This window comes from Budorcas taxicolor, chromosome 8, assembly GCF_023091745.1.
Source record: "Budorcas taxicolor isolate Tak-1 chromosome 8, Takin1.1, whole genome shotgun sequence".
NCBI classification, from domain to species: Eukaryota; Metazoa; Chordata; class Mammalia; order Artiodactyla; family Bovidae; genus Budorcas; species Budorcas taxicolor.
In genome coordinates, this window is record NC_068917.1 from 105,064,763 (window position 1) to 105,088,181 (window position 23,419).

A 23,419-nucleotide genomic window follows, 5' to 3' on the forward strand; every position below is an offset into this window, starting at 1 on the left:
CAAGGTCCCTAATGGACATCCCAAATGGCCACACCCCACCCCACCCCGGCAAAGGAATTCTGCGTGGCGGCGGGGAAACGTTCATAGGCCGGGAAAAGGCGTACTTGGCGGCTGACGCGCCCAGTACCTCTAGACGCGCAGGCTGGAGACCAATTGTCACCGTAGAGACCCCCGCAGGAGGGGCGGGGCGGAGTTGTTTCTCACAGCGCTTGCGCGTAGCAGTGGTTTCCAGAGGGCAGACTGCGGAGAGAAGGAAACCAGCGCCGCGCGCCAGCGAGGCCCACTGCGTGCGCAGGCGCACTCAGCCACCTCCCGCCTCTTGGAGCGCCCAGCACCTCCCGCAGAGCTCGGGGGCGGGGCTCAGGGGCGGGGTCTGGGGCGGGGCTAAATGTTGGGGGAAAATCAGCTTCTCTGTGGTCGCTCGTTGAGTCCGTTGTCGCCCCTGACTTCGATCTGCCGCAATCATGTTGCCCAACACTGGGTAAGTAGTTTCGCGCCGTAGGGGAGGAAACCGGTCCAGGCGGAGTGGATAGCTTGGGTGGCCCTGACCTGGCGGTGGGAGGATTAATGATACTACTCGGAGCGATCTGGAACGCTGGTTCGCCCTGGATGCAGTGTTCCTCTAACCTGCGGTAACTTGTGAAAAGTAGCGCAGAGGTATGTACTTGAGGGTGGCAGTCGTGTTAAAATCTCATAGATAAAGGATCCGGAGTGAGGTATCCCGCCGCCTCTAGGGCTGGTCCCAACTTTGGGTTTAGAGATACAGCTGCGTGTCCGGCTGGAGGCCGCGAGTTCTGGGTGAAAGGTCACCGGAACTCTTGTGCAATTAATGGCTTGCTCAGAACTCTCAATTCTGGAAGGAGAAAATAAGGGGTGTTTAAAAAGAGATTTCAAGTTAGTAACAAACTAAGCTAACCTTAAAGGATGAGTGTCTTTTGGGGAGGCTTTTTTTTTTACTTTGAGATGATACTGAGTTGTGCTAAAATACACATAAGGTTTGCCATCGTCACTATTTTTAAGTGTACAGTTAAGTAGTGTTAAATATGTTTGCACTGTTGTCCAACCAGTTTCCAGAACTTTTTCGACTTGAGAAGCCTTATTTAACCTGCCCCCATCATTGGATACCAGATCATTTCTAGTTTTTTGTTACTCCATCTTTGCTGCCATGATTATCCTTGTATTCACCTGTTTTTCACGTATTTGAGTGTATCCACATAATAAATTCCTGGCAATGAAGCTGCTGGATCAAAGAGTGTAAGCATTTCAAGTTTGATAGTTAATACCAAAAGCCCTCCGAAGAGGTTGCACACTGAAAAGAATTAATGCGATTTCCTAACCCAACACGTTGGTAAACAGCAAAATGTCTGATAATAAAAATACCTGTTTTGATAATAAAAATCAAACTAGAGAAAAAAATGGCATCTCATTATAGTTAAAATCTGCACCAAAGAGTGAGGAAGCAGATCTTTTTATATGTTTAGAGCAGCAGTTCTTGTTGAGGAGTAATTTTGATTCCCATAAGACATTAGGCAATATCTGGGAACACATTTTATTGTCACAATTGAGTGGAGTGCTACTGGCATCTAATGGGAGGGTCCAGGGATGCTGGCAAACATCTTATAAGGCACAGGAGAGCCCCCTACAGTAAAGAATTATCTTGTCTAAAATGTCAATAGTGTAGAGATTGAGAAATCCTGGTTTAAAACCATCTGTGTATCTTTTCCTTTGCCTGGCTTACACAGTTAGACTTTTGATTGATCTCTGAGATCTCTCTACTGAAAAGTAATTTGTTCTATATCATACATGTTAGAAATTTTTTCTCAGTGTTTTTTCATTGCATCTTGAGTTTGACTATCCTATATGTTTATCATGCAGAACCATGTGGTTTTATTGAATCAGAGTTATCAATGATAATCAAGTTGTCTTTTAAGACTTCTGTGTTTTTTTGTGACAAAGCTATAAAAAGCCATCTTAAACAAAGATTTTTTTTTTTAATTTGTAAGTATTCTTCTGGAATTTTTATGGGCTTTATCCCCCCCGACTCAGATTTCAGCATAGGAAGTGAGTTAGGAAACCCACTTCATTTTGGTTCAGGGGGCTGGCTGTACAGTTGTTCCAGCACCATTGACTGACTAGTTATTTTTTCTTTCTGTCAGAAATTCCACCTCTGAATTCTTGTATGCATAGGGATCTTTTTTATTCTATTACTTTGGTCTATCTGTTTGTGTACCAGTGCTAAATTATGTTAATTACTCTAATTTTATAGAGTGTTTTAGTATTTCAGAAGGCTTAGTTCCTGCCTCATCTGGATTCTTTCTTTCAGAATTTTTTTGTTACTTTCAGATGTTTATTTTTCTAAATGAACTTTAACTTGTATAGTGTTTTTCTGAAGTGATTGCTTTTTTTCTTTAAATACTTAAAGATTCATCACATTTACCATGATTTTGAGGTACTAGGGAATTTTGGTAAATTGTAGTGCTAACTCTGCATTAGCAAGTTTTAGTCATCTACCAGTAGTAATGAGGAATTTGGAATCTTTCTGCTTTCTCACCTTCTATACTCTGGTTCTGATGCTTCAGAAATGGAGGTATAGAGCAGGTGGTTTTCAGGTTAAGAGGAAAGCGGACTTTGCCCTTGTTTCTGCCAGTGCCTGAGACCTTGAGCATGTAAATGCCCTTCATCCTACTGAGAGTTGATCCAAGTGGACCAAAGGCAAAGGAGTAGAGTTTTTTTTTTTTTCTTAAATTTATTTTATTAAAGTATAGTTAATTTACAATGTTGTGTTAATTCCTGCTGTATGGCAAAGTGAGTCAATTATACATATATATGTACACACACACTAACATATAGTTGCTCAGTTGTGTCCGACTCTTTGCAACTCTATGGACTGTAGCCCACCAGGCTCCTCTGTCCATGGAATTCGCCAGGCAACCATTCCTTTCTCCAGGGGATCTTCCCAACCCAGGGATAGAACCCAAGTATCCTGCATTGTAGACAGATTCTTTACCGTTTGAGCCACCAGGGAAACCCACAAACATATATATGTATATATATAAACTGATGGCTTATGGTGAACGATGTCGGATTCGTCATCTCCGAAGAAGGTTAGCTTTGGGACCAGGGACCGGGCTTGATCACTCAAGAGCTTTTGTGTAGCGGAGTTTTATTAAAGTAAGAAAAGAGACAGAGAAGGCTTCTGACATAGACATCAGAAGGGGTCGGAGAATGCCTCCCCTTGCTAATGTTAGCAAGGGAGTTATATACTTTTTAAATTAGTTATTACAGTAAATCAAAAGAATGTCTCAAGGTTGTAAAATTTTTACCAGGCCCACTCCCACAATTTACATTTTAGGATAATGGATTAGAATTTAACAATAGAAAGATCCTACGAGACCCACTCCCATAATATACATTCTGAAATATCAGGGTTAATCAGAAGGTTTTCAGGAAGGAGAAACTGTCCTCAAGCAGGATACTTTGTTGTTATATAATCCCTAGTACAAAGTTCGGAGAAGGCAATGGCACCCCACTCCAGTACTCTTGCCTGGAAAATCCCATGGACGGAGGGCCTGGTGGGCCGCAGTCCATGGGGTTGCTAAGAGTCAGACACAACTGAGGGACTTCACTTTCACTTTTCACTTTCATGCACTGGAGAAGGAAATGGCAACCCACTCCAGTGTTCTCGCCTGGAGAATCCCAGGGACGGGGGAGCCTGGTGGGCTGCCGTCTACGGGGTCGCAGAGTCAGACATGACTGAAGTGACTTAGCAGCAGCAGCAGCAGTACAAAGTTGAAACTGAGTTGTTTGTTGTGTTATCATCGGTTCTGGGCTAAAAAATTTAAAAAAAAAAACATTTTATGTGATTAAGACTAAGAAATGTACAGAAAAAAAAAGTTTGTCCTTTCCTCCTCCTCGAGAACCCCAGACCCCTCTCTCCTCGGGGACCCCCGGACTTCTTATCAACCTGCCTAGGAATTGACTCTCTCTAAACCATAATGGAAAAGGATATTGAGTATAATTCCCTGTGCTACACAGTAGGACCTTGTTGTTTATCTTTCCTATATGTAATAGTTTGTATCTGCTGTGGATAGGGCTTTTTAAAGCAATAATTGGGACATTTTCATCTAAATACTTACATTTAAAAATTATTTTAACACTATGTATACTACCTTTTGTATAAAAAGGAAGGGAAAATTATACACACACAGGATATGTTTTATATATTTATGTGTGTCTGCATATTTAAAAAAAATATAATAAGGGTAAGTGGAAATTAAGGAATCTGTAGGCAAAGGATTGAACTTCTTTAAATATACACATTTATAAGGTTTTGACTTTTTTATTGGCCACACAGTGCAGCTTGTGTGATCTTAGTTCCCCCAACCAGGGATTGAACCCAGGCTCTTGGCAGTGAAAGCACAGGAGTCCTAAGCACTGGACCACCAGGGAATTTCCAGATTTGACTTTTAAATAAAGTACAGGTTTTGTAGTGATAAACTAAAGTGGACTGTCATCATAAACAGAGGACCTTAACTGTATGTCAAGCTTTTCACATAAATATACATAGAAAAATAATTCAAATAATTTTAACATAGTAATTTGTATACCTTTAGAGACATCTGCTCTAAGGACAAGAGAGTACAAAGAAATCTTGAACTTTACTTGGTAGATTTATTATTGATAGTCGTATTAGTGTAGTAGTTTGAATACTGTTGCTTCTTACAGTATTAATAAATATTAATAAAATTAATAAATATTAATATGTCATCTCTTGTTGGTCTGATTCTTTAGCAGAAGAACCAGTGATCCTTACCCTCCCCTCTGCCATGAGTAAGAGTGTCTGGGGTCTTTTTCTCTTCTCTAACCTGTCTTTCCTTGATAGCTCAGTTAGTAAAGAATCCACCTACAACACAGGTTCAATTCCTGGGTCAGGAAGATCTGCTGGAGAAAGCATAGGCTACCCATTCCAGTATTTTTGGGCTTCCATTGTGGCTCAGCTGATAAAGAATCTGCCTGCAATGCAAGAGACCTGGATTCAATCCCTGGACTGGGAAGATTTCCCTTGGAGAAGGGAAGGGAAAGGCTACCCACTCCAGTATTCTGGCCTGGAGAATTCCATGGACTGTATAGTCCTCGGGGTAGCAAAAAGTTGGACACAACTGAGTGACTTTCACTTTACAACCTGTCTTACGGAGTTCTTGTCCTTTTCCTGTTAGAAAGCCATGTCTTTGTTAGAATCCCATTCTTGTCACAAAAACTATTAAGACCTGGATTTGTATTTATCATGTTTAACATAGACAGTTTAAAGGTGTATATAACTTACCAGTGTCTGAAGTAAATAAAATTTTATCATTCCCACAAACAAGGACCTAAAAAAGTTGAACTTCAGTCATTCCAGTTTTAACTTTTATTGTAACAATTTATTTTAATTCTATTTTAACCTCCAAATGTTATTATTTATTATATCATTTATATTATTACTAACTAGCAGTATAAAAACTTTTTTTCCATTTCTGTACTTAATTATCTTTGGCTTTTATTCCTTCCTGTACCTCTGACCTTCCATCTGGAAACTTTTTTTTTTTCTTTAGTAAATAAGGCAGGAGAAAGAAAGAAGAAATATTTGGCTTGAAATGAAAGAAATAATGCTGTCATTATTTGCAGATGATGTGATTATCTAACTGGAAAACCCAAATAATGTATAACTAAATTACTAGATTCAATAAGAGTCTGATACACTGTCAGGATACAAAAGTCAATGAGAAAAATTAGATTTCTGCACACAAACAAAAGGGCTTCCCGGGTGGCGCTAGTGGTAAAGAAGTAAGAGACTCCGGTTCCATCCCTGAGTCAGGAATATCCCCTGGAGGAGGGTAGGCAACCCACTCCAGGTGTTCTTGCCTGGAGAATCACATGGACAGAGGAGCCTGGTGGGCTGCAGTCCATCGGGTTGCAAAGAGCAGGACACAACTGAAGCAACTTAGCACGCACTCACGTGCACAAGTAAAAGTCAGCAAGTACAGTACAATGGCTATAAAAATGAGAATTTCAAAATCCAGAATATGGGTTGTTCTACAGACCTGTATTCTTCAGCAAATAAATGGCATAAAGAAAATCCACAATCTGTTATAGATTATAAGAGACTTGTAAGATGTACAGGCATACCTCATTTTATTTGTGCTGTACCTTTATTGCCCTTTGCAGATATTTTGTGTTTTACAAACTGAAAGTTTGTGGGAACCTTGCTTTGTCAGATGGTGGTTAGCATTTTTTAGCAATAAAATAGTTTTAAATTAAAATATGTACATTTTTTTTAGGCATAGTACTGTAGCATATTTAAAAGACCACAGTGTAAACGTAACTGTTTTATATACTGGGAAACCAACGTTTGTGTGACTCACTTTATTTCAGTATTCACTTTATTGTGGTGGTCTGGAATTGAACCTGCAGTCTCTCAAGGTGTGTCTGTAACAAATTAATGCAGTGTGAAGTCCTTACAGGATCCTGATTTGATCAAACCAACTGTAAAAAGATATTTTTGAGATAGTTGTGAAACTTTGCATAAGGATAGGTACTAGTTGATTTTGAGGAATTACTGTTACTTTTCTTAGTTGTGATAATGACATTGTTATATAAAAATTGGAGGTACATACTGAAGCGTTTGTAAGTGAAATTAAATAACTTCTGAGGTTTGCTTTCTGATAATTATTTTCAAAAGTGTGATTGTTGTTGAATTGTTAAATAAACATGGATACTTACCATGACAGTATTTTCTGTATTTTTGAAAATATTTGAAAATTCTGTAATAATTAAAAAATGGTCTTTAAGTAACTTTGCACTGATTGCAAGGGAAACTAGAGTAATTAAATAGTGGGAAAATCTGATAACACCATGATTGGATGGTCAGAATATTAGCTTTGATTACAGAGGGACATGCTGTGGTTCCAGGTGTGAAACAGAGAGCAATACCATGTTCATGGACTGGAGCACTCAATGTCTTAAAGATGGTGGTTCTCCTCACATTGCGGGGCTACGTGCTTAGTTGCTCAGTTGTGTCTGACTATTTGTGACCCCATGGACTGTAGCCCTCCAGGCTCCTCTGTCCATTGAATTCTATCAAAACTCCAACTGATTTTGCTTATGCAATTAAATAAGCTAATTTCTAATATGTGGAAAAGCAAAGATCCAAGTATAGCCAAGAAAGCTGTTAAGACAGTGCAATCCATTTAACCGAATTAAATAGAAGGGAGAGCTTAGAGATAGATGTTTATTTCTGGAGGCTCAGTCTATGACAAAGCTGGCATTCAAGATCTGTGGGAAAGATAGGCTTTTCAGACTGGAACTGTTGGTTGTCCATATGGGGGAAAATGTAGTTCATCGGTCGGTATATGCCCTGGGGAAACTCTTGTACGTGTGACTGGAAGAAGTGTACAAGATTCTTTTAGCACCATTGTTCATAATAGAAAAAACAAAACAAAACCTGGAAACCCTCCTCAAGGTCCATAAACAGTAGAATGAATAAATACCTTATAGTATCAGTTCAGTTCAGTTCAATCACTCAGTCGTGTCTGACTCTTTGCGATCCCATGGATATGCTCATATGAAAAATATTGTATATTAAATAAAGTAAGTGTAACTATTTACACCAGTATGGAGAAGTCTCCAAACCATGTTTTGTGAAAGAAGCAAACTATGTAATGACATATACTGTATGAAGGGCTTCCTTGGTAGCTCAGCTGGTAAAGAATCCACTTGTAATGCAGAAGACCCTGGTTCAATTTCTGGGTCAGGAAGATGCCCTGGAAGATACCCAGGAAGATACCCACTCCAGTGTTCTTGGGCTTCCCTGGTGGCTCCTTCAATCCCTCCCTGGTAAAGAATCCACTTGCCAATGCAGGAGATGTAGGTTCCATCCCTGGGTAGGGAAGATCCCCTGGAGTAGAAAATGACAACCCACTCCAGTATTCTTGCCTGGAAAACCCCATGGACTGAGGAGTCTGGTGCACTGAAGTCTATGGGGACACAAAAGAGTCAGATATGACTTAGCAACTAAAACAACAAACAGCAACAAGAATGCAATTCTTTTTTGAGTGGCTTCAAATGGAAATTTTTTTTTTTGAGTTCTGAAGACTTGAAGTCTGAAGTCCAGGTGTTAGCAGTGCCCTAGCAATGTCAATGTTCCCTCTGAAATTATGAGTAGACCCCTTGCCTCTCCCTGGCTCTGGTGATCACCGGCAGTCCTTGGTGTTCTTAGTTGGCAGCTGCTTTACTCCACTCTCCACCTCTGTCATCACGTGGCGTCCTCCCTGTGTGTCTGTCTTTATGTCGTCTTTCCTCCTCTTATGAAGGCACAGTCATACTGAATTAAGGATCCACCCTACTCTCAGACGGTAAAGCGTCTGCCCGCAATGAGGGAGACGCGGGTTCCATCCCTGGGTCGGGAAGATCCCCTGGAGAAGGAAATGGCAACCCACTCCGGTACTCTTTCCTAGAAAATTCCATTGGTGGAGGAGCCTGGTGGGCTACAGTCCATGGGGCCGCAGAGAGTTGGACAGAACTGAGCGACTTCACTTTCTTTTCTTTTCTTTCTACTCCTGTATGACCTCAGTGTAACTAATTACATCTGCAGCAACCCTGTTTCCAAATAAGGTCTCATGTGGGGACGCGGGAAGTTAGGACTTCAAAATACCCCAACACTTTGGTTGATAAAATTCAATCTATGACAGGGAGGTACAATTGTATTTTGGTGAATACAGTTCAGTTTGTAATAGGGAAATAGTGTTTGCTGAATTGGGGTTCCAAATCGATCATACGTGTTCATACACATATGTGTTGATCTGTGAAAACTGTTCTTAGCTCCCGCACTGTACACAAACAGATGGAGGGTCGGATTTGGCCCCTGGCTTAGACATAGATAAGTAGGTATTAGGAATAATTTTTTTAAAAAAAAGGCAAGGAAATTAGTAATAATATTTAAAATAGTTGTTACTTTGTGGGTTGGAAGGAAGAAGAAGAATAGAGAGGAGTAGACAGGTGGCTTTTAGTGTATTGATAATGTTCTATTTCTTGGTATGCATTTTATTTTGATCTTTAAGTTTTATACACTATTTATATATATTTTTTGTATTTTGTGGTTGTTTTTTTTTTACTAAAAATAGTAAAAAGAGCACTTCTTTATTCCCCTTCTTTCTTATTGAACCATTTATTTCTTACTTTGAAGCCGTTCTCCCACTTTTACCTCTGAACTTGCTTCCAAAGTGTAGTCTTTCTGATCTTGGCAAAAGCATTACATTCTGTTGCTAACAAGCCTGCTTATCTGTTGCCCTTGCCTCTGGCTGCTGCCCCTTTTTCTGTTTGTCATTGTCACTTTGCTGCCCTCTCTTCAGCCTTCTCCTTAAACTTTATATGCCTTTAGAAAGTAAACAAGAAAGTGGGTTTCCCGCTCTGACTTAATACAGGTTTTCTTCTCATCTAACACCTGAATAAGTAGAAAGTTAAAAGTGGGTGGTTGGATATATTATTTAAAAACGAATGGGCATGAAGAACTTTCCTTACATTGGGATCAGAGAATCTTTTGAACAATACCCAGAGTTCTTTGCCAGCTTTCTATGTTTGTTTGTTTAACATCATTCAGTTCAGTTCAGTTCAGTTCAGTTCAGTCGCTCAGTCGTGTCTGACTCTTTGTGACCCCATGAATCGCAGCACGCCAGGCCTCCCTGTCTATCACCAACTCCCGGAGTTCACTCAGACTCACGTCCATCGAGTCAGTGATGCCATCCAGCCATCTCATCCTCGGTCGTCCCCTTCTTCTCCTGCCCCCAATCCCTCCCAGCATCAAAGTCTTTTCCAATGAGTCAACTCTTCGCATGAGGTGGCCAAAGTACTGGAGTTTCAGCTTTAGAATCATTCCTTCCAAAGAAATCCCAGGGTTGATCTCCTTCAGAATGGACTGGTTGGATCTCCTTGCAGTCCAAGGGACTCTTGAGAGTCTTCTCCAACACCACGGTTCCAAAGCATCAACTCTTCGGCACTCAGCCTTCTTCGCAGTCCAACTCTCACATCCATACATGACCACAGGAAAAACCATAGCCTTGACTAGACGGACCTTAGTCGGCAAAGTAATGTCTCTTTAAACATCATTATTGAGATGTAGTTCACGCACCACACAATTTACCCATTTAAAGTATACAGTTAAATGGTATAGTCACAAAGTTGTGTACACACCACAGTCAACTTAAAAATATTTTTGTCATCCAAGAAAGAAGCCCCATACCCCTCTTCCTCCAACCCCCAGTCCTAGGCAGCTACTAGTCCTTGTGTGTCTATAGGTTTGCCTCTTCTGGACATTTCATATAAATGGAATGATATATTATGAAGGCCTCTGTGACTGCCTTCTTTCACTGAGCATGTTTTCAAAGTTCATCCATGTGGCACAGATCAGTACTTCATTCCCTTTTATTGCTGAATGTATCCCTTTGTATGTATTGATATATAACACATTTTCAGTTCAGTTCAGTTCAGTTCAGTCACTCAGTCGTGTTAGACTCTTTGTGACCCCATGGACTGCAGCACTCCAGGCTTCCCTGTCCATCACCAACTCGCGGAGCTTGCTCAGACTCATGTCCATTGAGTTGGTGATGCCACCCAGCCATCTCATTCTCTGTCACCCCCTTCTCCTCCTCCCTTCAATCTTTCCCAGCATCAGGGTCTTTTCCAATGAGTCAGTTCTTTGCATCAGGTGGCCAAAGTATTAGAGTTTCAGCTTCAGCATCGGTCCTTCCAATGAATATTCAGGATTGATTTCCTTTAGGATGGACCGGCTGGATCTCCTTGCAGTCCAAGGGACTCTCAAGAGTCTTCTCCAACACCACAGTTCAAAAGCATCAATTCTTCGGCACTCAGCTTTCTTTATGATCCAACTCTCACATCCATACATGACTACTGGAAAAACCATAGCTCTGACTAGACAGACCTTTGTTGGCAGAGTAACATCTCAGTTTCTTAATATGCTAAGTTGGTCATAGTTTTTCTTCCAAGGAGCAAGCATCTTTTAATTTCATGGCTGCAGTCATCATCAGTAATTTTGGAACCCCCCACAATGAAGTCTGTCACTGTTTCCATTGTTTCCCCATCTATCTTCCATAAAGTGATGGGACTGGAAGCTATGATCTTTGTTTTCTGAATGTCGAGCTTTAAGCCAACTTTTTCACTCTCCTCTTTCACTTTCATCAAGAGGCTCTTTAATTCTTCGCTTTTTGCCATAAGGGTGGTGTCATCTGCATATCTGAGGCTATTGATATTTCTCCCAGCATTCTTGATTCCAGCTTGTCCTTCATCCAGCCCGGCATTTCTCATGATGTACTCTGCATATAAGTTAAATAAGCAGGGTGACAATGTACAGCCTTGAGGTACTCCTTTCTCTATTTGGAACCAGTCTGTTGTTCCATGTCTAGTTCTAACTATTGCTTCTTGACCTGCATACAGATTTCTCAGGAGGCAGGTAAGATGGTCTGATATTCCCATCTCTTTAAGAATTTTCCACAGTCTGTTGTGATCCACACAGAAAAAGACTTTGATATAGTCAATAAAGCAGAAGTAGATGTTTTCCTGGAACTCTTGCTTTTTCGATGATCCATCGGATGTTGGCAATTTGATCTCTGGCTCCTCTGCCTTTTCTAAATCCAAGTTGAACATCTGGAATTTCATGGTTCACATACTGTTGAAGCGTGGCTTGGAGAATTTTGAGCATTACTTTGCTAGTGTGTGAGATGAGTGCAATTGTGCAGTAGTTTGAACATTCTTTGGCCTTGCCTTTCTTTGGGATTGGATTGAAAACTGACCTTTTCCAGTCCTGTGGCCACTGCTGAGTTTTCCAAATTTGCTGGCATATTTAGTGCAGCACTTTCACAGCATCATCTTTTAGTATTTGAAATAGCTCAACTGGGATTCCATCACCTCCAGTCGCTTTGTTTGTAGTGATGCTTCCTAAGGCCCACTTGACTTAGCATTCCAAGGTGTCTGGCTCTAGGTCAGTGATCACACCATCGTGGTTATCTGGGTCATGAATATCTTCTTTGTATAATTCTTCTGTATATTGTTTCCACCTCTTCTTAATAACTTATGCTTCTGTTAGGTCCACACAATTTCTGTCGTTTATTGTGCCCATCTTTGCATGAAACGGTCCCTTGGTATCTCTAAATTTCTTGAAGAGATCTCTGTCTTTCCCATTCTATTGTTTTCCTTTATTTCTTTGCATTGATCACTGCTGCTAAGTCACTTCAGTTGTGTCCGAGTCTGTTCAACTCCATAGATGGCCTCCCACCAGGATGTAATGGTATCCCTGGGATTGTAATCCCATCCCTGGGATTCTCCAGGCAAGAACACTGGAGTGGGTTGCCATTTCCTTCTCCAATGTATGAAACTGAAAAGTGAAAGTGAAGTTGCTCAGTCATGTCCCACTCTTAGCGACCTCATGGACTGCAGCCTGCCAGGCTCCTCCATCCATGGGATTTTCCAGGCAAGAGTACTGGAGTGGGGTACCATTGGCTTTCTTCTCTCTCCTTACTGTTCTTTGGAACTCTGCATTCAGATGGGTATATCTTTCCTTTTCTGCTTTGCCTTTAGAAGGTGAAGGTGAAGTCGCTCAGTCACGTCCGACTCTGCGACGCCGTGGACTGTAGCCCACCAGGCTTCTCCGTCCATGGGATTCTCCAGGCAAGAATACTGGAGTGGGTCACCATTTCCTTCTCCACGGGATCTTCCCGACCCAGGGATCCAACCCGGGTCTCCCGCATTGGAGGCAGACGCTTTAACCTCTGAGCCACCAGGGAAGCCTTTAGCTTTGCCTTTAGCTTCTCTTCTTTTCTCAGCTATTTGTAAGACCTCCTCAAACAACCATTTTGCCTTTTTGCATTTCTTTTTCTTGGGGATTGTCTTGATCACTGTATGTGTCACAAACCTGCATCCATAGTTCTTTAGGTACTGTTATCTATCGGATCTAATCCCTTGAATCTGTTTGTTACTTGCACTGTATAATCATAAGGAATTTGGTTTAGGTCATACATGATTGGTGTAGTGGTTTTCCCTACTTTCTTCAATTTAAGTCTGAATTTGGCAATAATGAGTTCATGATCTGAGCCACAGTCAGGTCCCAGTCTTGTTTTTGCTGACTATATAAGGGTTCTCCATCTTTGGCTGCAAAGAGTATAATCAATCTGATTTTTGTGTCGACCGTATAGTGATGTCCACGTGTAGAGTCTTCTCTTGTGTTGTTAAAGAGGGTGTTTGCTATGAAAAGTGCATTCTCTTGGCAAAAATCTGTTAGCCTTTGCCCCGCTTCATTTTGTACTCCAAGGCCAAATTTGCCTGTTACTCCAGGTATCTCTTGACTTCCTACTTTTGCATTCCAGTCCCCTATAATGAAAAAGGACATCCCTTTTGGGTGTTAGTTCTAGAAGGTTTTATAGGTCTTCATAGAACCAGTCAACCTCAGCTTCTTCAGCATTACTGGTCGGGGCATAGACTTGGATTACTGTGATATTGAATGGTTTGTCTTGCAAACGATCAGAGATCATTCTGTCGTTTTTTTTGAGATTGCACCCAAGTACTGTATTTCAGACTTTTTTGTTGACTATGATGGCTACTCCATTTCTTCTAAGGGATTCTTTCCTATAGTAGTAGATATAATGGTCATCTGAGTTAAATTTTCCCATTCCAGTCCATTTTAGTTCACTAGTTCCTAAAATGTCCATGTTCACTCTTGCTGTCCCCTGTTTGACCACTTCCAATTTGCCTTGATTCATGGACCTAACATTCCAGGTTCCTATGCAATATTGCTCTTTACAGCATCGGACCTTGCTTCCATCACCAGTCACATCCACAACTGCGCATCATTTTTACTTTGGCTCCATCCCTTCATTCTCTGGATTTATTTCTCTGCTCTGCTCCAGTAATATATTGGGCACCTACTGACCTGGGGAGTTCATCTTTCAGTGTCATATCTTTTTGCCTTTTCATACTGTTCATGGGGTTCTCAAGGCAAGAATGCTGAAGTGGTTTGCCATTCCCTTCTCCAGTGGACCATGTTTTGTCAGAACATCTTCTCCACCGTGACCCTGCATGGCATGGCTCATAGTTTTATTGAGTTAGACAAGGCTACAGTCCCTATTATCAGTTATATAGAACACATTTTACTTTATCCATTCATCAGCTGATGGACAGCTGAGTTGTTTCCACTCTAGCTATTATAAGCAATGATGAGCATCTGTTAAATAATTATTAGCTTTTATGTAATTCCTTTTAAGTGGTATATATTCACTGCAGAAAACTGAAAAATCCTGAAGAATATAAAGACTATGATAAAATTTATTCATAATCCCACCATTCAAAAGTAAGGTCTTTTTACAAATTTTTCAAAAATAAACTTTAACACTTTTTCTGTGGGGGAAAAATATATATATATGTTCATGTAGTTCATTAATTCCTCATTTCTTTTTAAGATTTACTCATTTGAGCAGATTTTGTTTGCAGAAATCATAGCAAATCTGGCCACTGCAGTTATAATCATTTATAGATCATTATACAATGGGAGTAATCAGGTATCAGATGGGGAAGGAGGAGAGTTTAGAGAAAGTTTGATAGAAGAGGAAACATGTTTTGTGAACATGTGCATGAGTTTTCGGTACTGATATCCATAAATAGAAACTTTGAGATTTCTAATAAGGCCACATTTGTTCTGTTGCAGGAAGTTAGCAGGATGTACTGTCTTCATCACAGGTGCAAGCCGCGGCATTGGCAAAGCGATTGCTTTGAAAGCAGCCAAGGATGGAGCAAACATAGTCATTGCTGCGAAGACCGCCCAGGCACACCCCAAACTTCCAGGCACCATCTATACTGCTGCTGAAGAAAGTATGTTTCAATAAATAGAGAATTTTCTGGAAAGTTTAATTATATCTATCTGAAGTCTATCTTAAAAATAATTTTATCTGGTTAAAGAAATATTTTGTCACCTTAGAGCGGTGTTTGGGGATCATTTTCCTCCCTATCTTTTTTAAGTAATGGGAGCGATTCCTGTTAAAAATCGTATCTCATGAGGCCAGTGGTTCTTGGATGAGAGCAAAGAGCAGAGGAGTGGAAGCAGAGGAAAGAATTTAAGAGGCGTATGGTGTGAACAAAAAAACGCTCCATGTTACCTGGTCTCTGCATAATTTGCAAGTCATTATTTTAATACTTTCAGATCACAAACAGTTATTTTTTTTTTCTTTTAAAAAAATTTGTTTACTTTTAATTGAGGGATAATTGCTTTACAATACTGTTGGTTTCTCCCGTACATCATCATGAATCAGCCATAGATATACATATGTGCCCTCCCTCTTGAACCTCCCTTCCATCTCACCCCGTCCTACCCCTCTAGGTTGTTATCGAGCCCAGGGAACACAAATAGTTACTGAGTGCTTATATTCAAGGCACTGTGCCAGGAGTGAGGGCTTCAGCTTCAGCTGATATGCTAGTTTTGTTAGTTATGTTAATAGTGCTGTGGTTATATAAAGGGAATACATATGAAGCAATTATGAATGAAATGATGCCTGGGATTTGTTTTGAAATATACCAGCAAAAAACAAAACAGAATTGGTGGTAGATAAATTTACTGCAAAACATTATCAATCATTGAAGACAGTTGATGGATTCATGATAGTTCATTATACTATTCTTTATTTTTGTACATTTTTAGGAATTTTCCATAGTAAACATCTTTTAAATTACCTTCCCCCCTTATTTTTTTTTAATAGCATTTTTTAAAATTGCCCTCGTTTTGTTTGTTTTTTAAATAGAGTTGACCTGGCTAGTCTGTAGATGGCTATGAATTCAATCCGTCCTACAGTAGGACAGAGTTGCTAGTAGTTGGAAGACATAGTTATTTATATTGATTTTCTGAAAATGGGGTACTTTTTCGTTTTGACTCATATCAGAGGTTTGGTGTTGATGAAAGTTTAAATATTTGAATGCATCTTTATTTATCCTTTGTAGTCAAAGCAGCTGGAGGAAAGGCCTTGCCATGTATTGTTGATGTAAGAGATGAAGAGCAAATCAGCAGTGCTGTGGAGAAGGCAGTGGAAAAATTTGGAGGTAGTGCCTTCATTCTGAGATAATTATTGAATATTGGTAAAGTATTGGTATAACTATTGTTTTAATTTTTAACTTTCTTTTGATATTTTTACTCTCTAAGTCTTCAGAGTATAGCCAGAAATAAAATATTTGTTCCTACAGAAGCATAGCTTAAAACCATCTGATGAGTAATTGAATAACTGTTAAAAATTATTTTTAATATAACCAATCTCTCATCCAAGGTAGAGTTAAGACCTTGACCATAACATATGCACCAGGACCCATCCACTTGTCTTCATGTAACCCATCATTTGGTGACTTTTTAATATTTATTGAGTAAAGTGCAGATTACCTATTGGCTTTCAAGATATTTTGCATTCTGATGTTAACAGACTTGTTTTGACTCCATCTTCTTTCTATATGCCTGTGTAAACTCCCTAATCCAGCCAAAACAGTTTGCTTCCATTTCCTTACCTTGATTTTTTTTTTTGCCTCTTCACCTTTTCTCTTCCTATTCCTCAAACTCTTCCAGTGCCCACTCCTCCACCTCTGACCCTTCCTGAAGTGTTCCCTTCTTTGCTTTTGAAATTTTTGTGCTTAAATCTCATCTACTTCACGAAGCCAGTTTCCCGACTATGCCAAGTAATCAGAAATGTACATTTTTCTTTCTCTGAACTCCTAAAACATTCCTTTGGTCCTCTTCTTGTAAAACTTCAGATCTTAGTGTTTTTTCCTTTTCCTCCAATTAATTCATAATCTTCTAGAAGGCAAGTATCCGGAGTTGAACTAAGACTTTGATGGTATTATAGCATGGAATTTATCTGTGTCCAAATCCTGTCCAAACCATTACCATTCTCTTCTTATAATATTCCAGAGACTCTATGTATATGCAGAGGATATTGGGGAACAAGGTAATGCTTTATTAGCAAATCTCATGCTTATAATCCCCAATGCAGAGTGCTATGTTCTTCTGGACTGGAGCACAAAACTTTGACTCAAAGGGGATCTCGTCCTTTAAATTCAAAATATTACCCCTGGCTGGCAACCTTTCCCAAAGTAATGTGAATGCCCCTGAGAGAAGACAAGAGAGAATGCAAAATTACTGGGTGTTTTTTTTTTCCTTCTTCTTCTTCCTCTTAGGGCCCCAAATATGAAGGAAGAAGGAGAAGAAGCCACATTCACATGGGGGACCTTTATCTAACATGACTTCTACCTACTCAGAAAAGTGACCTAATTAGTTTGAAAGTGAGACTGCTACCTACTAGGAAAAGTGACCAATTAGTGCCAATTAGGATTTAACCTAATTAGTTTAGCCACTCCTTTTTAGGGAGGAACTAAGGCCTAAGGTGGTGAGGGTAGAAGAACAGAGCTTTTCCTTTCTCTGTATGCATCCAGGGTTAGTTCTTTGCATTGATCCACTGGTTCTGCCAGCTGAGAGTGAGTTTACCCTGTCTGGAGACGAGACCATCGGAATTTAGGGGAGGACTGCTTCTGCCTTGGTCTGTGCCCTTTCTTGGTCTTAGTTTCTGCCTCTAATTCTGTTAGAGAACATGACTGGTTCAGCTGTTGTCTGGTGTTGTCCCAGGAAACCTCTGAAATGGGTCAAGATGGACATTAATTGTAAATACTGAAAGCCATGCTATATAAGCCCAGAATTCACCTCCTTTTTAGCTTCCCATCTTGAATTCTAGCTGTGCTGTCTGATTTGCTTCACCAGAAGGAGTGACACCTTGTGTATTAGTGATGGCAGAGTCTGAAAATATGCACCTGGGTGTCAAAACGTGAGGACCTCCCCTTTCCAGGCTGGGGCTCTTGCAGAGTAGCTGGCATCTCACAAGTCTGTTTCTTCCCCTGTTGTTGCCACAGAGAATTGAAAGAGCCAAACTGAAATCTCTCTCTTGGAAGAATTAAAGCCCAGAAATCTCTCCTCTCCAATTTCCTAACTCTGTTTTGTCCCAGCCAAGGAAGTGTCACTCAGATGCATGGATGGTCTCGATTGGTTTAGCCCCTATGGCTTAGACTGTCTTCCACTGAACCTGGCATCATTCCTTCAGCGTCTTCAGTGTGGGGCTGATCCAGCTTTGTCTATCACGTGATCCACTTTCCCAGGAACAGACAGAGAAAATGAAAGGGACAAAAGCAAATCTTGTTGTTTGTTTCTTCAGAAGCCAGTTGATCCATATTAATCGATTTGGCATTCATATCCTGGAACTTAGCTGAGTTGGTAGAAATCTTCAGTCAGGAAGATATGCTTTGGACTTCCCTGGTGGTCCAGTGGTTAGGACTTTGCCTTCCAATGCAGGGAGTGCAGGTTCAATCCCTGGTCAGGGAGCTACGGTTCCATATGCCTCGCAGCCACAAAACCTAAATATAATCAAGCGGTATGATAAGGAGTTCAATGAAGACTTTAAAAAGAGAGAAGATATACTGTTCATATCTTTGGGGGAAGAAAATCTGCCAATGTATTTTCCTACCTGTTGTTGAGATGGGCATCTGAAACACTTCTGTTTTTTTGCTAAAGTGCAAATTGATGGTGGAGTTACCTCTCTTTTGGAATCTTCTCTAACATTTCCTTCCCTCCTCCTTAGGATCCACATTGATGTATTTAAAATATTTTGCTTTCCATTTGCCCATGAACTCCTGCTTTTCTGGCATAACGATGCAGAATCTTAATTCTTTGGTGAGTTCTGCTCCGCAGCTCAGCTGCTGCTACCTCCTAATCAGGATGATGTCACATTTGTGAGATGATTCACGGCCTGCTCTTTTTTTCTCTCTGTATTTTTTCCCCCTAGATCTTCCAAGCCTTTATTTTTTGTTTGTTTGGTTTCAGTTCCATACTGTCGTTGCTGCTGTTATGGTGTGGTTTGGAGTTTTGTAGGCCTTTGAAGTCTGCCTTTTAGAGAAGACTTTACCTTTCTCCTAACTTTTCTCTCTGCCAGGGAATTATCCTTAACAAAGTCCTGAGCAATGGATAATGCTTTCCCTGTGCCCCTCGGGGACCTCTGTCACATAGTACTGCCTATCACCTTGCCTTCCTTCATCTTCAGAGTTTTTAGGCCTTGAGTAGATTATGCTGTTTCATAAAACCACAGATATAATCTTTCCTGCCATCTTTTTTTCTGCAGCAGGCATACATACATGCCTTTTCTTCTGTATCATTTCCCACCATTGTGCCCTGATTCACTGAAAAACAATTTTTTTTGGCTGTACCACGTGGCATGTGGAATCTTAGTTCCCCACCCAGGGACTGAACCTGTGCCCTTTGCATTGGAAGCCTGGAACCTTAACCACTGGACCACCAGGCAAGTCCTGTCCCTGATCTGTTAGGTTGGTGCAGAAGTAATTATGGTTTCAGACCCTGAATCTTTGTTAATCAAAATAGGAACCATTACAGTCAACACAATCTTGCCAACAAGAAATAAGTTTGTTTATTCCTGTAGCATAAAAATCCATGCTTCGGGCTTCAACGATCTCTGGGAAAGCATTTTCTTCATCTTGCTGGTTGTAGAAGCATTTCCCCAGCAAAATGTTGTTGAGATGCTTGAAGAAGTGATGGTCAGCTAGAGGACAAGTGAATATGGCAGATGAGGCAAAACTTTGTAGCCCAGTTCATTCAGCTTTTCAAATGCTGGTTGTGCTATGTGGAGTCAGGTGTTGTTGTAAAGAAAAATTGGGCCCTTCCTGTTGACCTGTGCTGGCTGCAGGCATTGCAGTTTTCTGTGCATCTCATCGATTGCTGAGCATCTCTCTCAGATATAGTGGTTTCGCTGGGATTCAGAAAGCTGTAGTGAACCAGGCTCGTAGCAGACCACCAAACACGGACTGTGACCCTTTTTCTGGTGCAGGTTTGGCTTTGGGAAGAAGCTTTGGAGCTTCTTTTTGGTTCAGCCACTGAGCTGGTCATGGCCAGTTGTATAAAATCCACTTTTTGTCACGTCACAATCCAATCGAGAAATGGTTTGTTGTTGTTGCATGCAATTAGAGAAGACAGCACTTAAATGATTTTTTTGATTTGCTGTCAGCTCATGAGGCACCCCCTTATCAAGCTTTTTCATTTTCACATTTCCAGTTTGCTTCAACTGCCAAATGACCACAGAATGGTCTATGTTGAGTTCTTGGGCAACTTCTCTTGCAGTTGTAAGAGAACCAGCTTCAATTATCTTCTCAATTGGTCATTGTCAGCTTCTGATGGTTGGCCACTACTCTCCTCATCTTCCAGGCTCTCATCTCCTTTGCAAAACTTCTTGAACCACCACTTCACTGAACGTTCATTAGCAGTTCCTGGGCCAAATGCATTGTTGATGTTGTGAGTTGTCTCTGCTGCTTTATGACCCATTTTGAACTTACATAAGAAAGTCTCTTGAGTTTTGCTTTTTGTCCAACATTATTTCCATAGTCTAAAATACAAATAAACAGCAAGTAATAATTCATTAGCAAGAAATGTGCATTAAATGATGTATAACATAACCATATTTATTTAAGAATCTATTTTAATATCAAATGGCGAAGTTCAACAATGCAAAATCTAAATTACTTTTTTACACCAACCTAATGTTTTTATTTGGTTCATCTGAGTCTAAAAATTTTGTTACCTCTTAATTGGACCCAGTTTTTTTTCTTTATCATTGACAAGTCAGATCCAGTTTTCACAATCTGAAGCTTCAGTCCTCATCTACTTTCGTTTGCTTTGGGGCTCACTAGAGGATTTATCTGGCAAAGACAGAACTATATTCAGCAACATGGAACTGAACATTATTTTTTTTTTTTTTGAACATTATTTTTTATACAAAGTTAAAAACACATTGTATCTCCTTTCTGATCACTTTTCCCAGTCCCCATCTTTTCGAGAGATAAAGCTTCATCTAAATTATTTCATCTGATTGTTGATTGTCATTTATAACTTTATTGCTACTTCAGTGTTGGGTATTCCTTTGGAAAAGGTGTATGGATTCATTACATATTCTAATGTATTGTCTGTGGATTATAAGATAAAGTCAAGCCATGTATCTGCTAATACTTTTCAAGTTGACCTGTCTTTAAACTTAGAAATGCCTCTTAATAGTTGGCTTCCCTGGTGGCCCAGATGATAAAGAATCTGCCTGCAATTCAGAGACCCATGTTCTATTCCTGAGTCGGGAAGATCCCCTGGAGAACAAAATGGCAGCCCACTTCAGTATTTTTGCCTGGAGAATTCCGTGGACAGAGGAGCCTGGCAGGCTACAGTCCATGGGGTTGCAAAGAATCAAACATGACTGAGCGACTATCACTCACTCCACTCATAATAACCTCATTTAAACCAATATTCACACAGTGTGAGAGAGGGGCAAAGCAAAGTCAAGAGAATAGTAAAAGACATTTATGGCAACAGTCTAACCCCAGCAACAGAAATTGTCATATATCTATTTGACAGAATATTAAATGTTCTTTAAAAAGAATTTTGGCAGCAATGTGGATGCAGCTAGAGATGATCATACTAAATGAAATAAGTCAGAAAGAGACATACCCTATAGTATTATTTATATGTGGGATTTAAAATATGATACAAGTGAACTTATCTGTGAAACAGAAACAGACTCACAGACACAGAGAACAAGATCTGTGGTTGCCAGGTGGGAGGGGGTGGGGAGGGAAGGACTGGGAGTTTGGTATCAGCAGGTACAAACCATTACATATAGAATGGACAAGCAACGAGATCCAACTGTATAGTTCAGGGAGCTATATTCAATATCCTGAGATAAAGCATAATGGAAAAGAATATAAAAAAGAATGTATATATATGTAAAGCTGAGTCACTTTACTGTCTATCAGAAATTGACGTGGCAAGTCAACTGTAGTTTAGTTTGGAAAAAATGAATTATGAAGGCCATGTAGAAGTGCAAAAATGTGTTGAGATGCTTTTGTATTGTACCATTTTCATTTAACATTATTTAAGCTTGTAGCCATAAATGTTACATATGGATAAGGACTAGATAGAATATGCAAAAATAATTATGATTCTGGATTTAATTTATTTTCTGTATAAGTTTTATCTATTTTGATGATTTGACTAGAATTGAAATTCTAAGTCATTTCTATTTTCCCAGTTCCAAGACCAGAAAGGAGCTCTTTCATTTAAGTAAGGGCCTTCAAGGGGGAAGGGAGACCGGTGTCCTTGGAAGGAAGGCAGATCTTGGAAAGATGCTGGAGAGGAGGGAAAACTTTAAGGAAGTTGACCTAAGGTTCCTGGAGACAAAGAGGAATTAAGAGATCAGGAATTAAGAGAACAGATAAGGACAGAAGCGTCCTTGTACTTTCCTGTGGAACCCTGATGATGGGCTGTCTTCATAGTGCCAGTGAAAATCATTTGCATACTGTTTTGACATAGCTATTGAGTCCTACACTGATAAATTGGTCAGTCATATTATCTAAAAGTGTTTGTGAACTCAGGATTCAACCATATAAATATTGTTTATTTCTTTCTATTGTAAAGTCTAAATGACATTACTAAGAAGTTGATTATTTGAAAACAGGAATTGATATTTTGGTGAATAATGCCAGTGCTATTAGCTTGACCAACACATTGGAAACACCTACGAAGAAAGTGGATTTGATGATGAACGTCAACACCAGAGGCACCTATCTTACGTAAGTTGAAGAGCTGTGGGAGAGACTTTCCTGGTGGTCCAATAGCTAAGATTCCTTGTTCCTAATGCAGGAGGCCCAGGTTCGATCCCTGGTCAGGAACTAGATGCCACGTGATACAGCTAATACCTGGAGTGGCCAAATAAATAAATACTTAAAAAAATAACTATGAGTGTTGCAGTGCTTTGTCAGAGAACTAGTTGTGAACATATTTGAATAGGTTAGTAATCAGTTTGAAATCTAGTCAATCCTTATTTGTGTTTCTAAGTTTTAATTAAACAGATCATCTCCAATGGGCTTCCCTCATGGTTCAGATGGTAAAGAATCCACCTGCAGTGCAGAAGACCCGGGTTTGATCCCTAGGTTGGGAAAATCCCCTGGAGAAGGGAATGGCTACCCACCCCAGTATTCTTGCCTGGAAAATTCCATGGGCTGAGAAGCCTGGAGGGCTATATAGTCCATGGGATTGCAAAGAGTCAGACACGACTGAGCAACTAACACTTAGTTTATCATCTCCAGTCATTATATGTGTTTGTATCATGTTAAATGCATGCTTATAGAAATTCTGTAATAAGGCTCAACTGTATTTTTGAACAGTTGATCTTTCTTATACCCAGCTCACCTTATTCATTTACTCAAATGCCCTGTAGGCGTTTGAGCTTACAGCACTCAAAGTAACATGATTCATGTGAAA

The 23,419-nt window shown here is 40.1% G+C and overlaps 1 protein-coding gene across 1 annotated transcript in view; it reads left to right on the plus strand.

Annotated features, from left to right (window-relative positions):
• Window positions 1–383: 383 nt before the first annotated feature.
• Window positions 384–23,419, plus strand: part of HSDL2 (hydroxysteroid dehydrogenase like 2) — a 65,260-nt gene continuing 42,224 nt past the window's right edge. Inside the window, exons 1-4 of the mRNA XM_052645141.1 lie at window positions 384–481; window positions 14,744–14,907; window positions 16,027–16,125; window positions 22,614–22,728. Of these exons, the coding sequence (XP_052501101.1) occupies window positions 465–481; window positions 14,744–14,907; window positions 16,027–16,125; window positions 22,614–22,728 (395 nt within the window). The 5' untranslated portion in view covers window positions 384–464. The remainder of the gene's footprint in view (window positions 482–14,743; window positions 14,908–16,026; window positions 16,126–22,613; window positions 22,729–23,419) is intronic.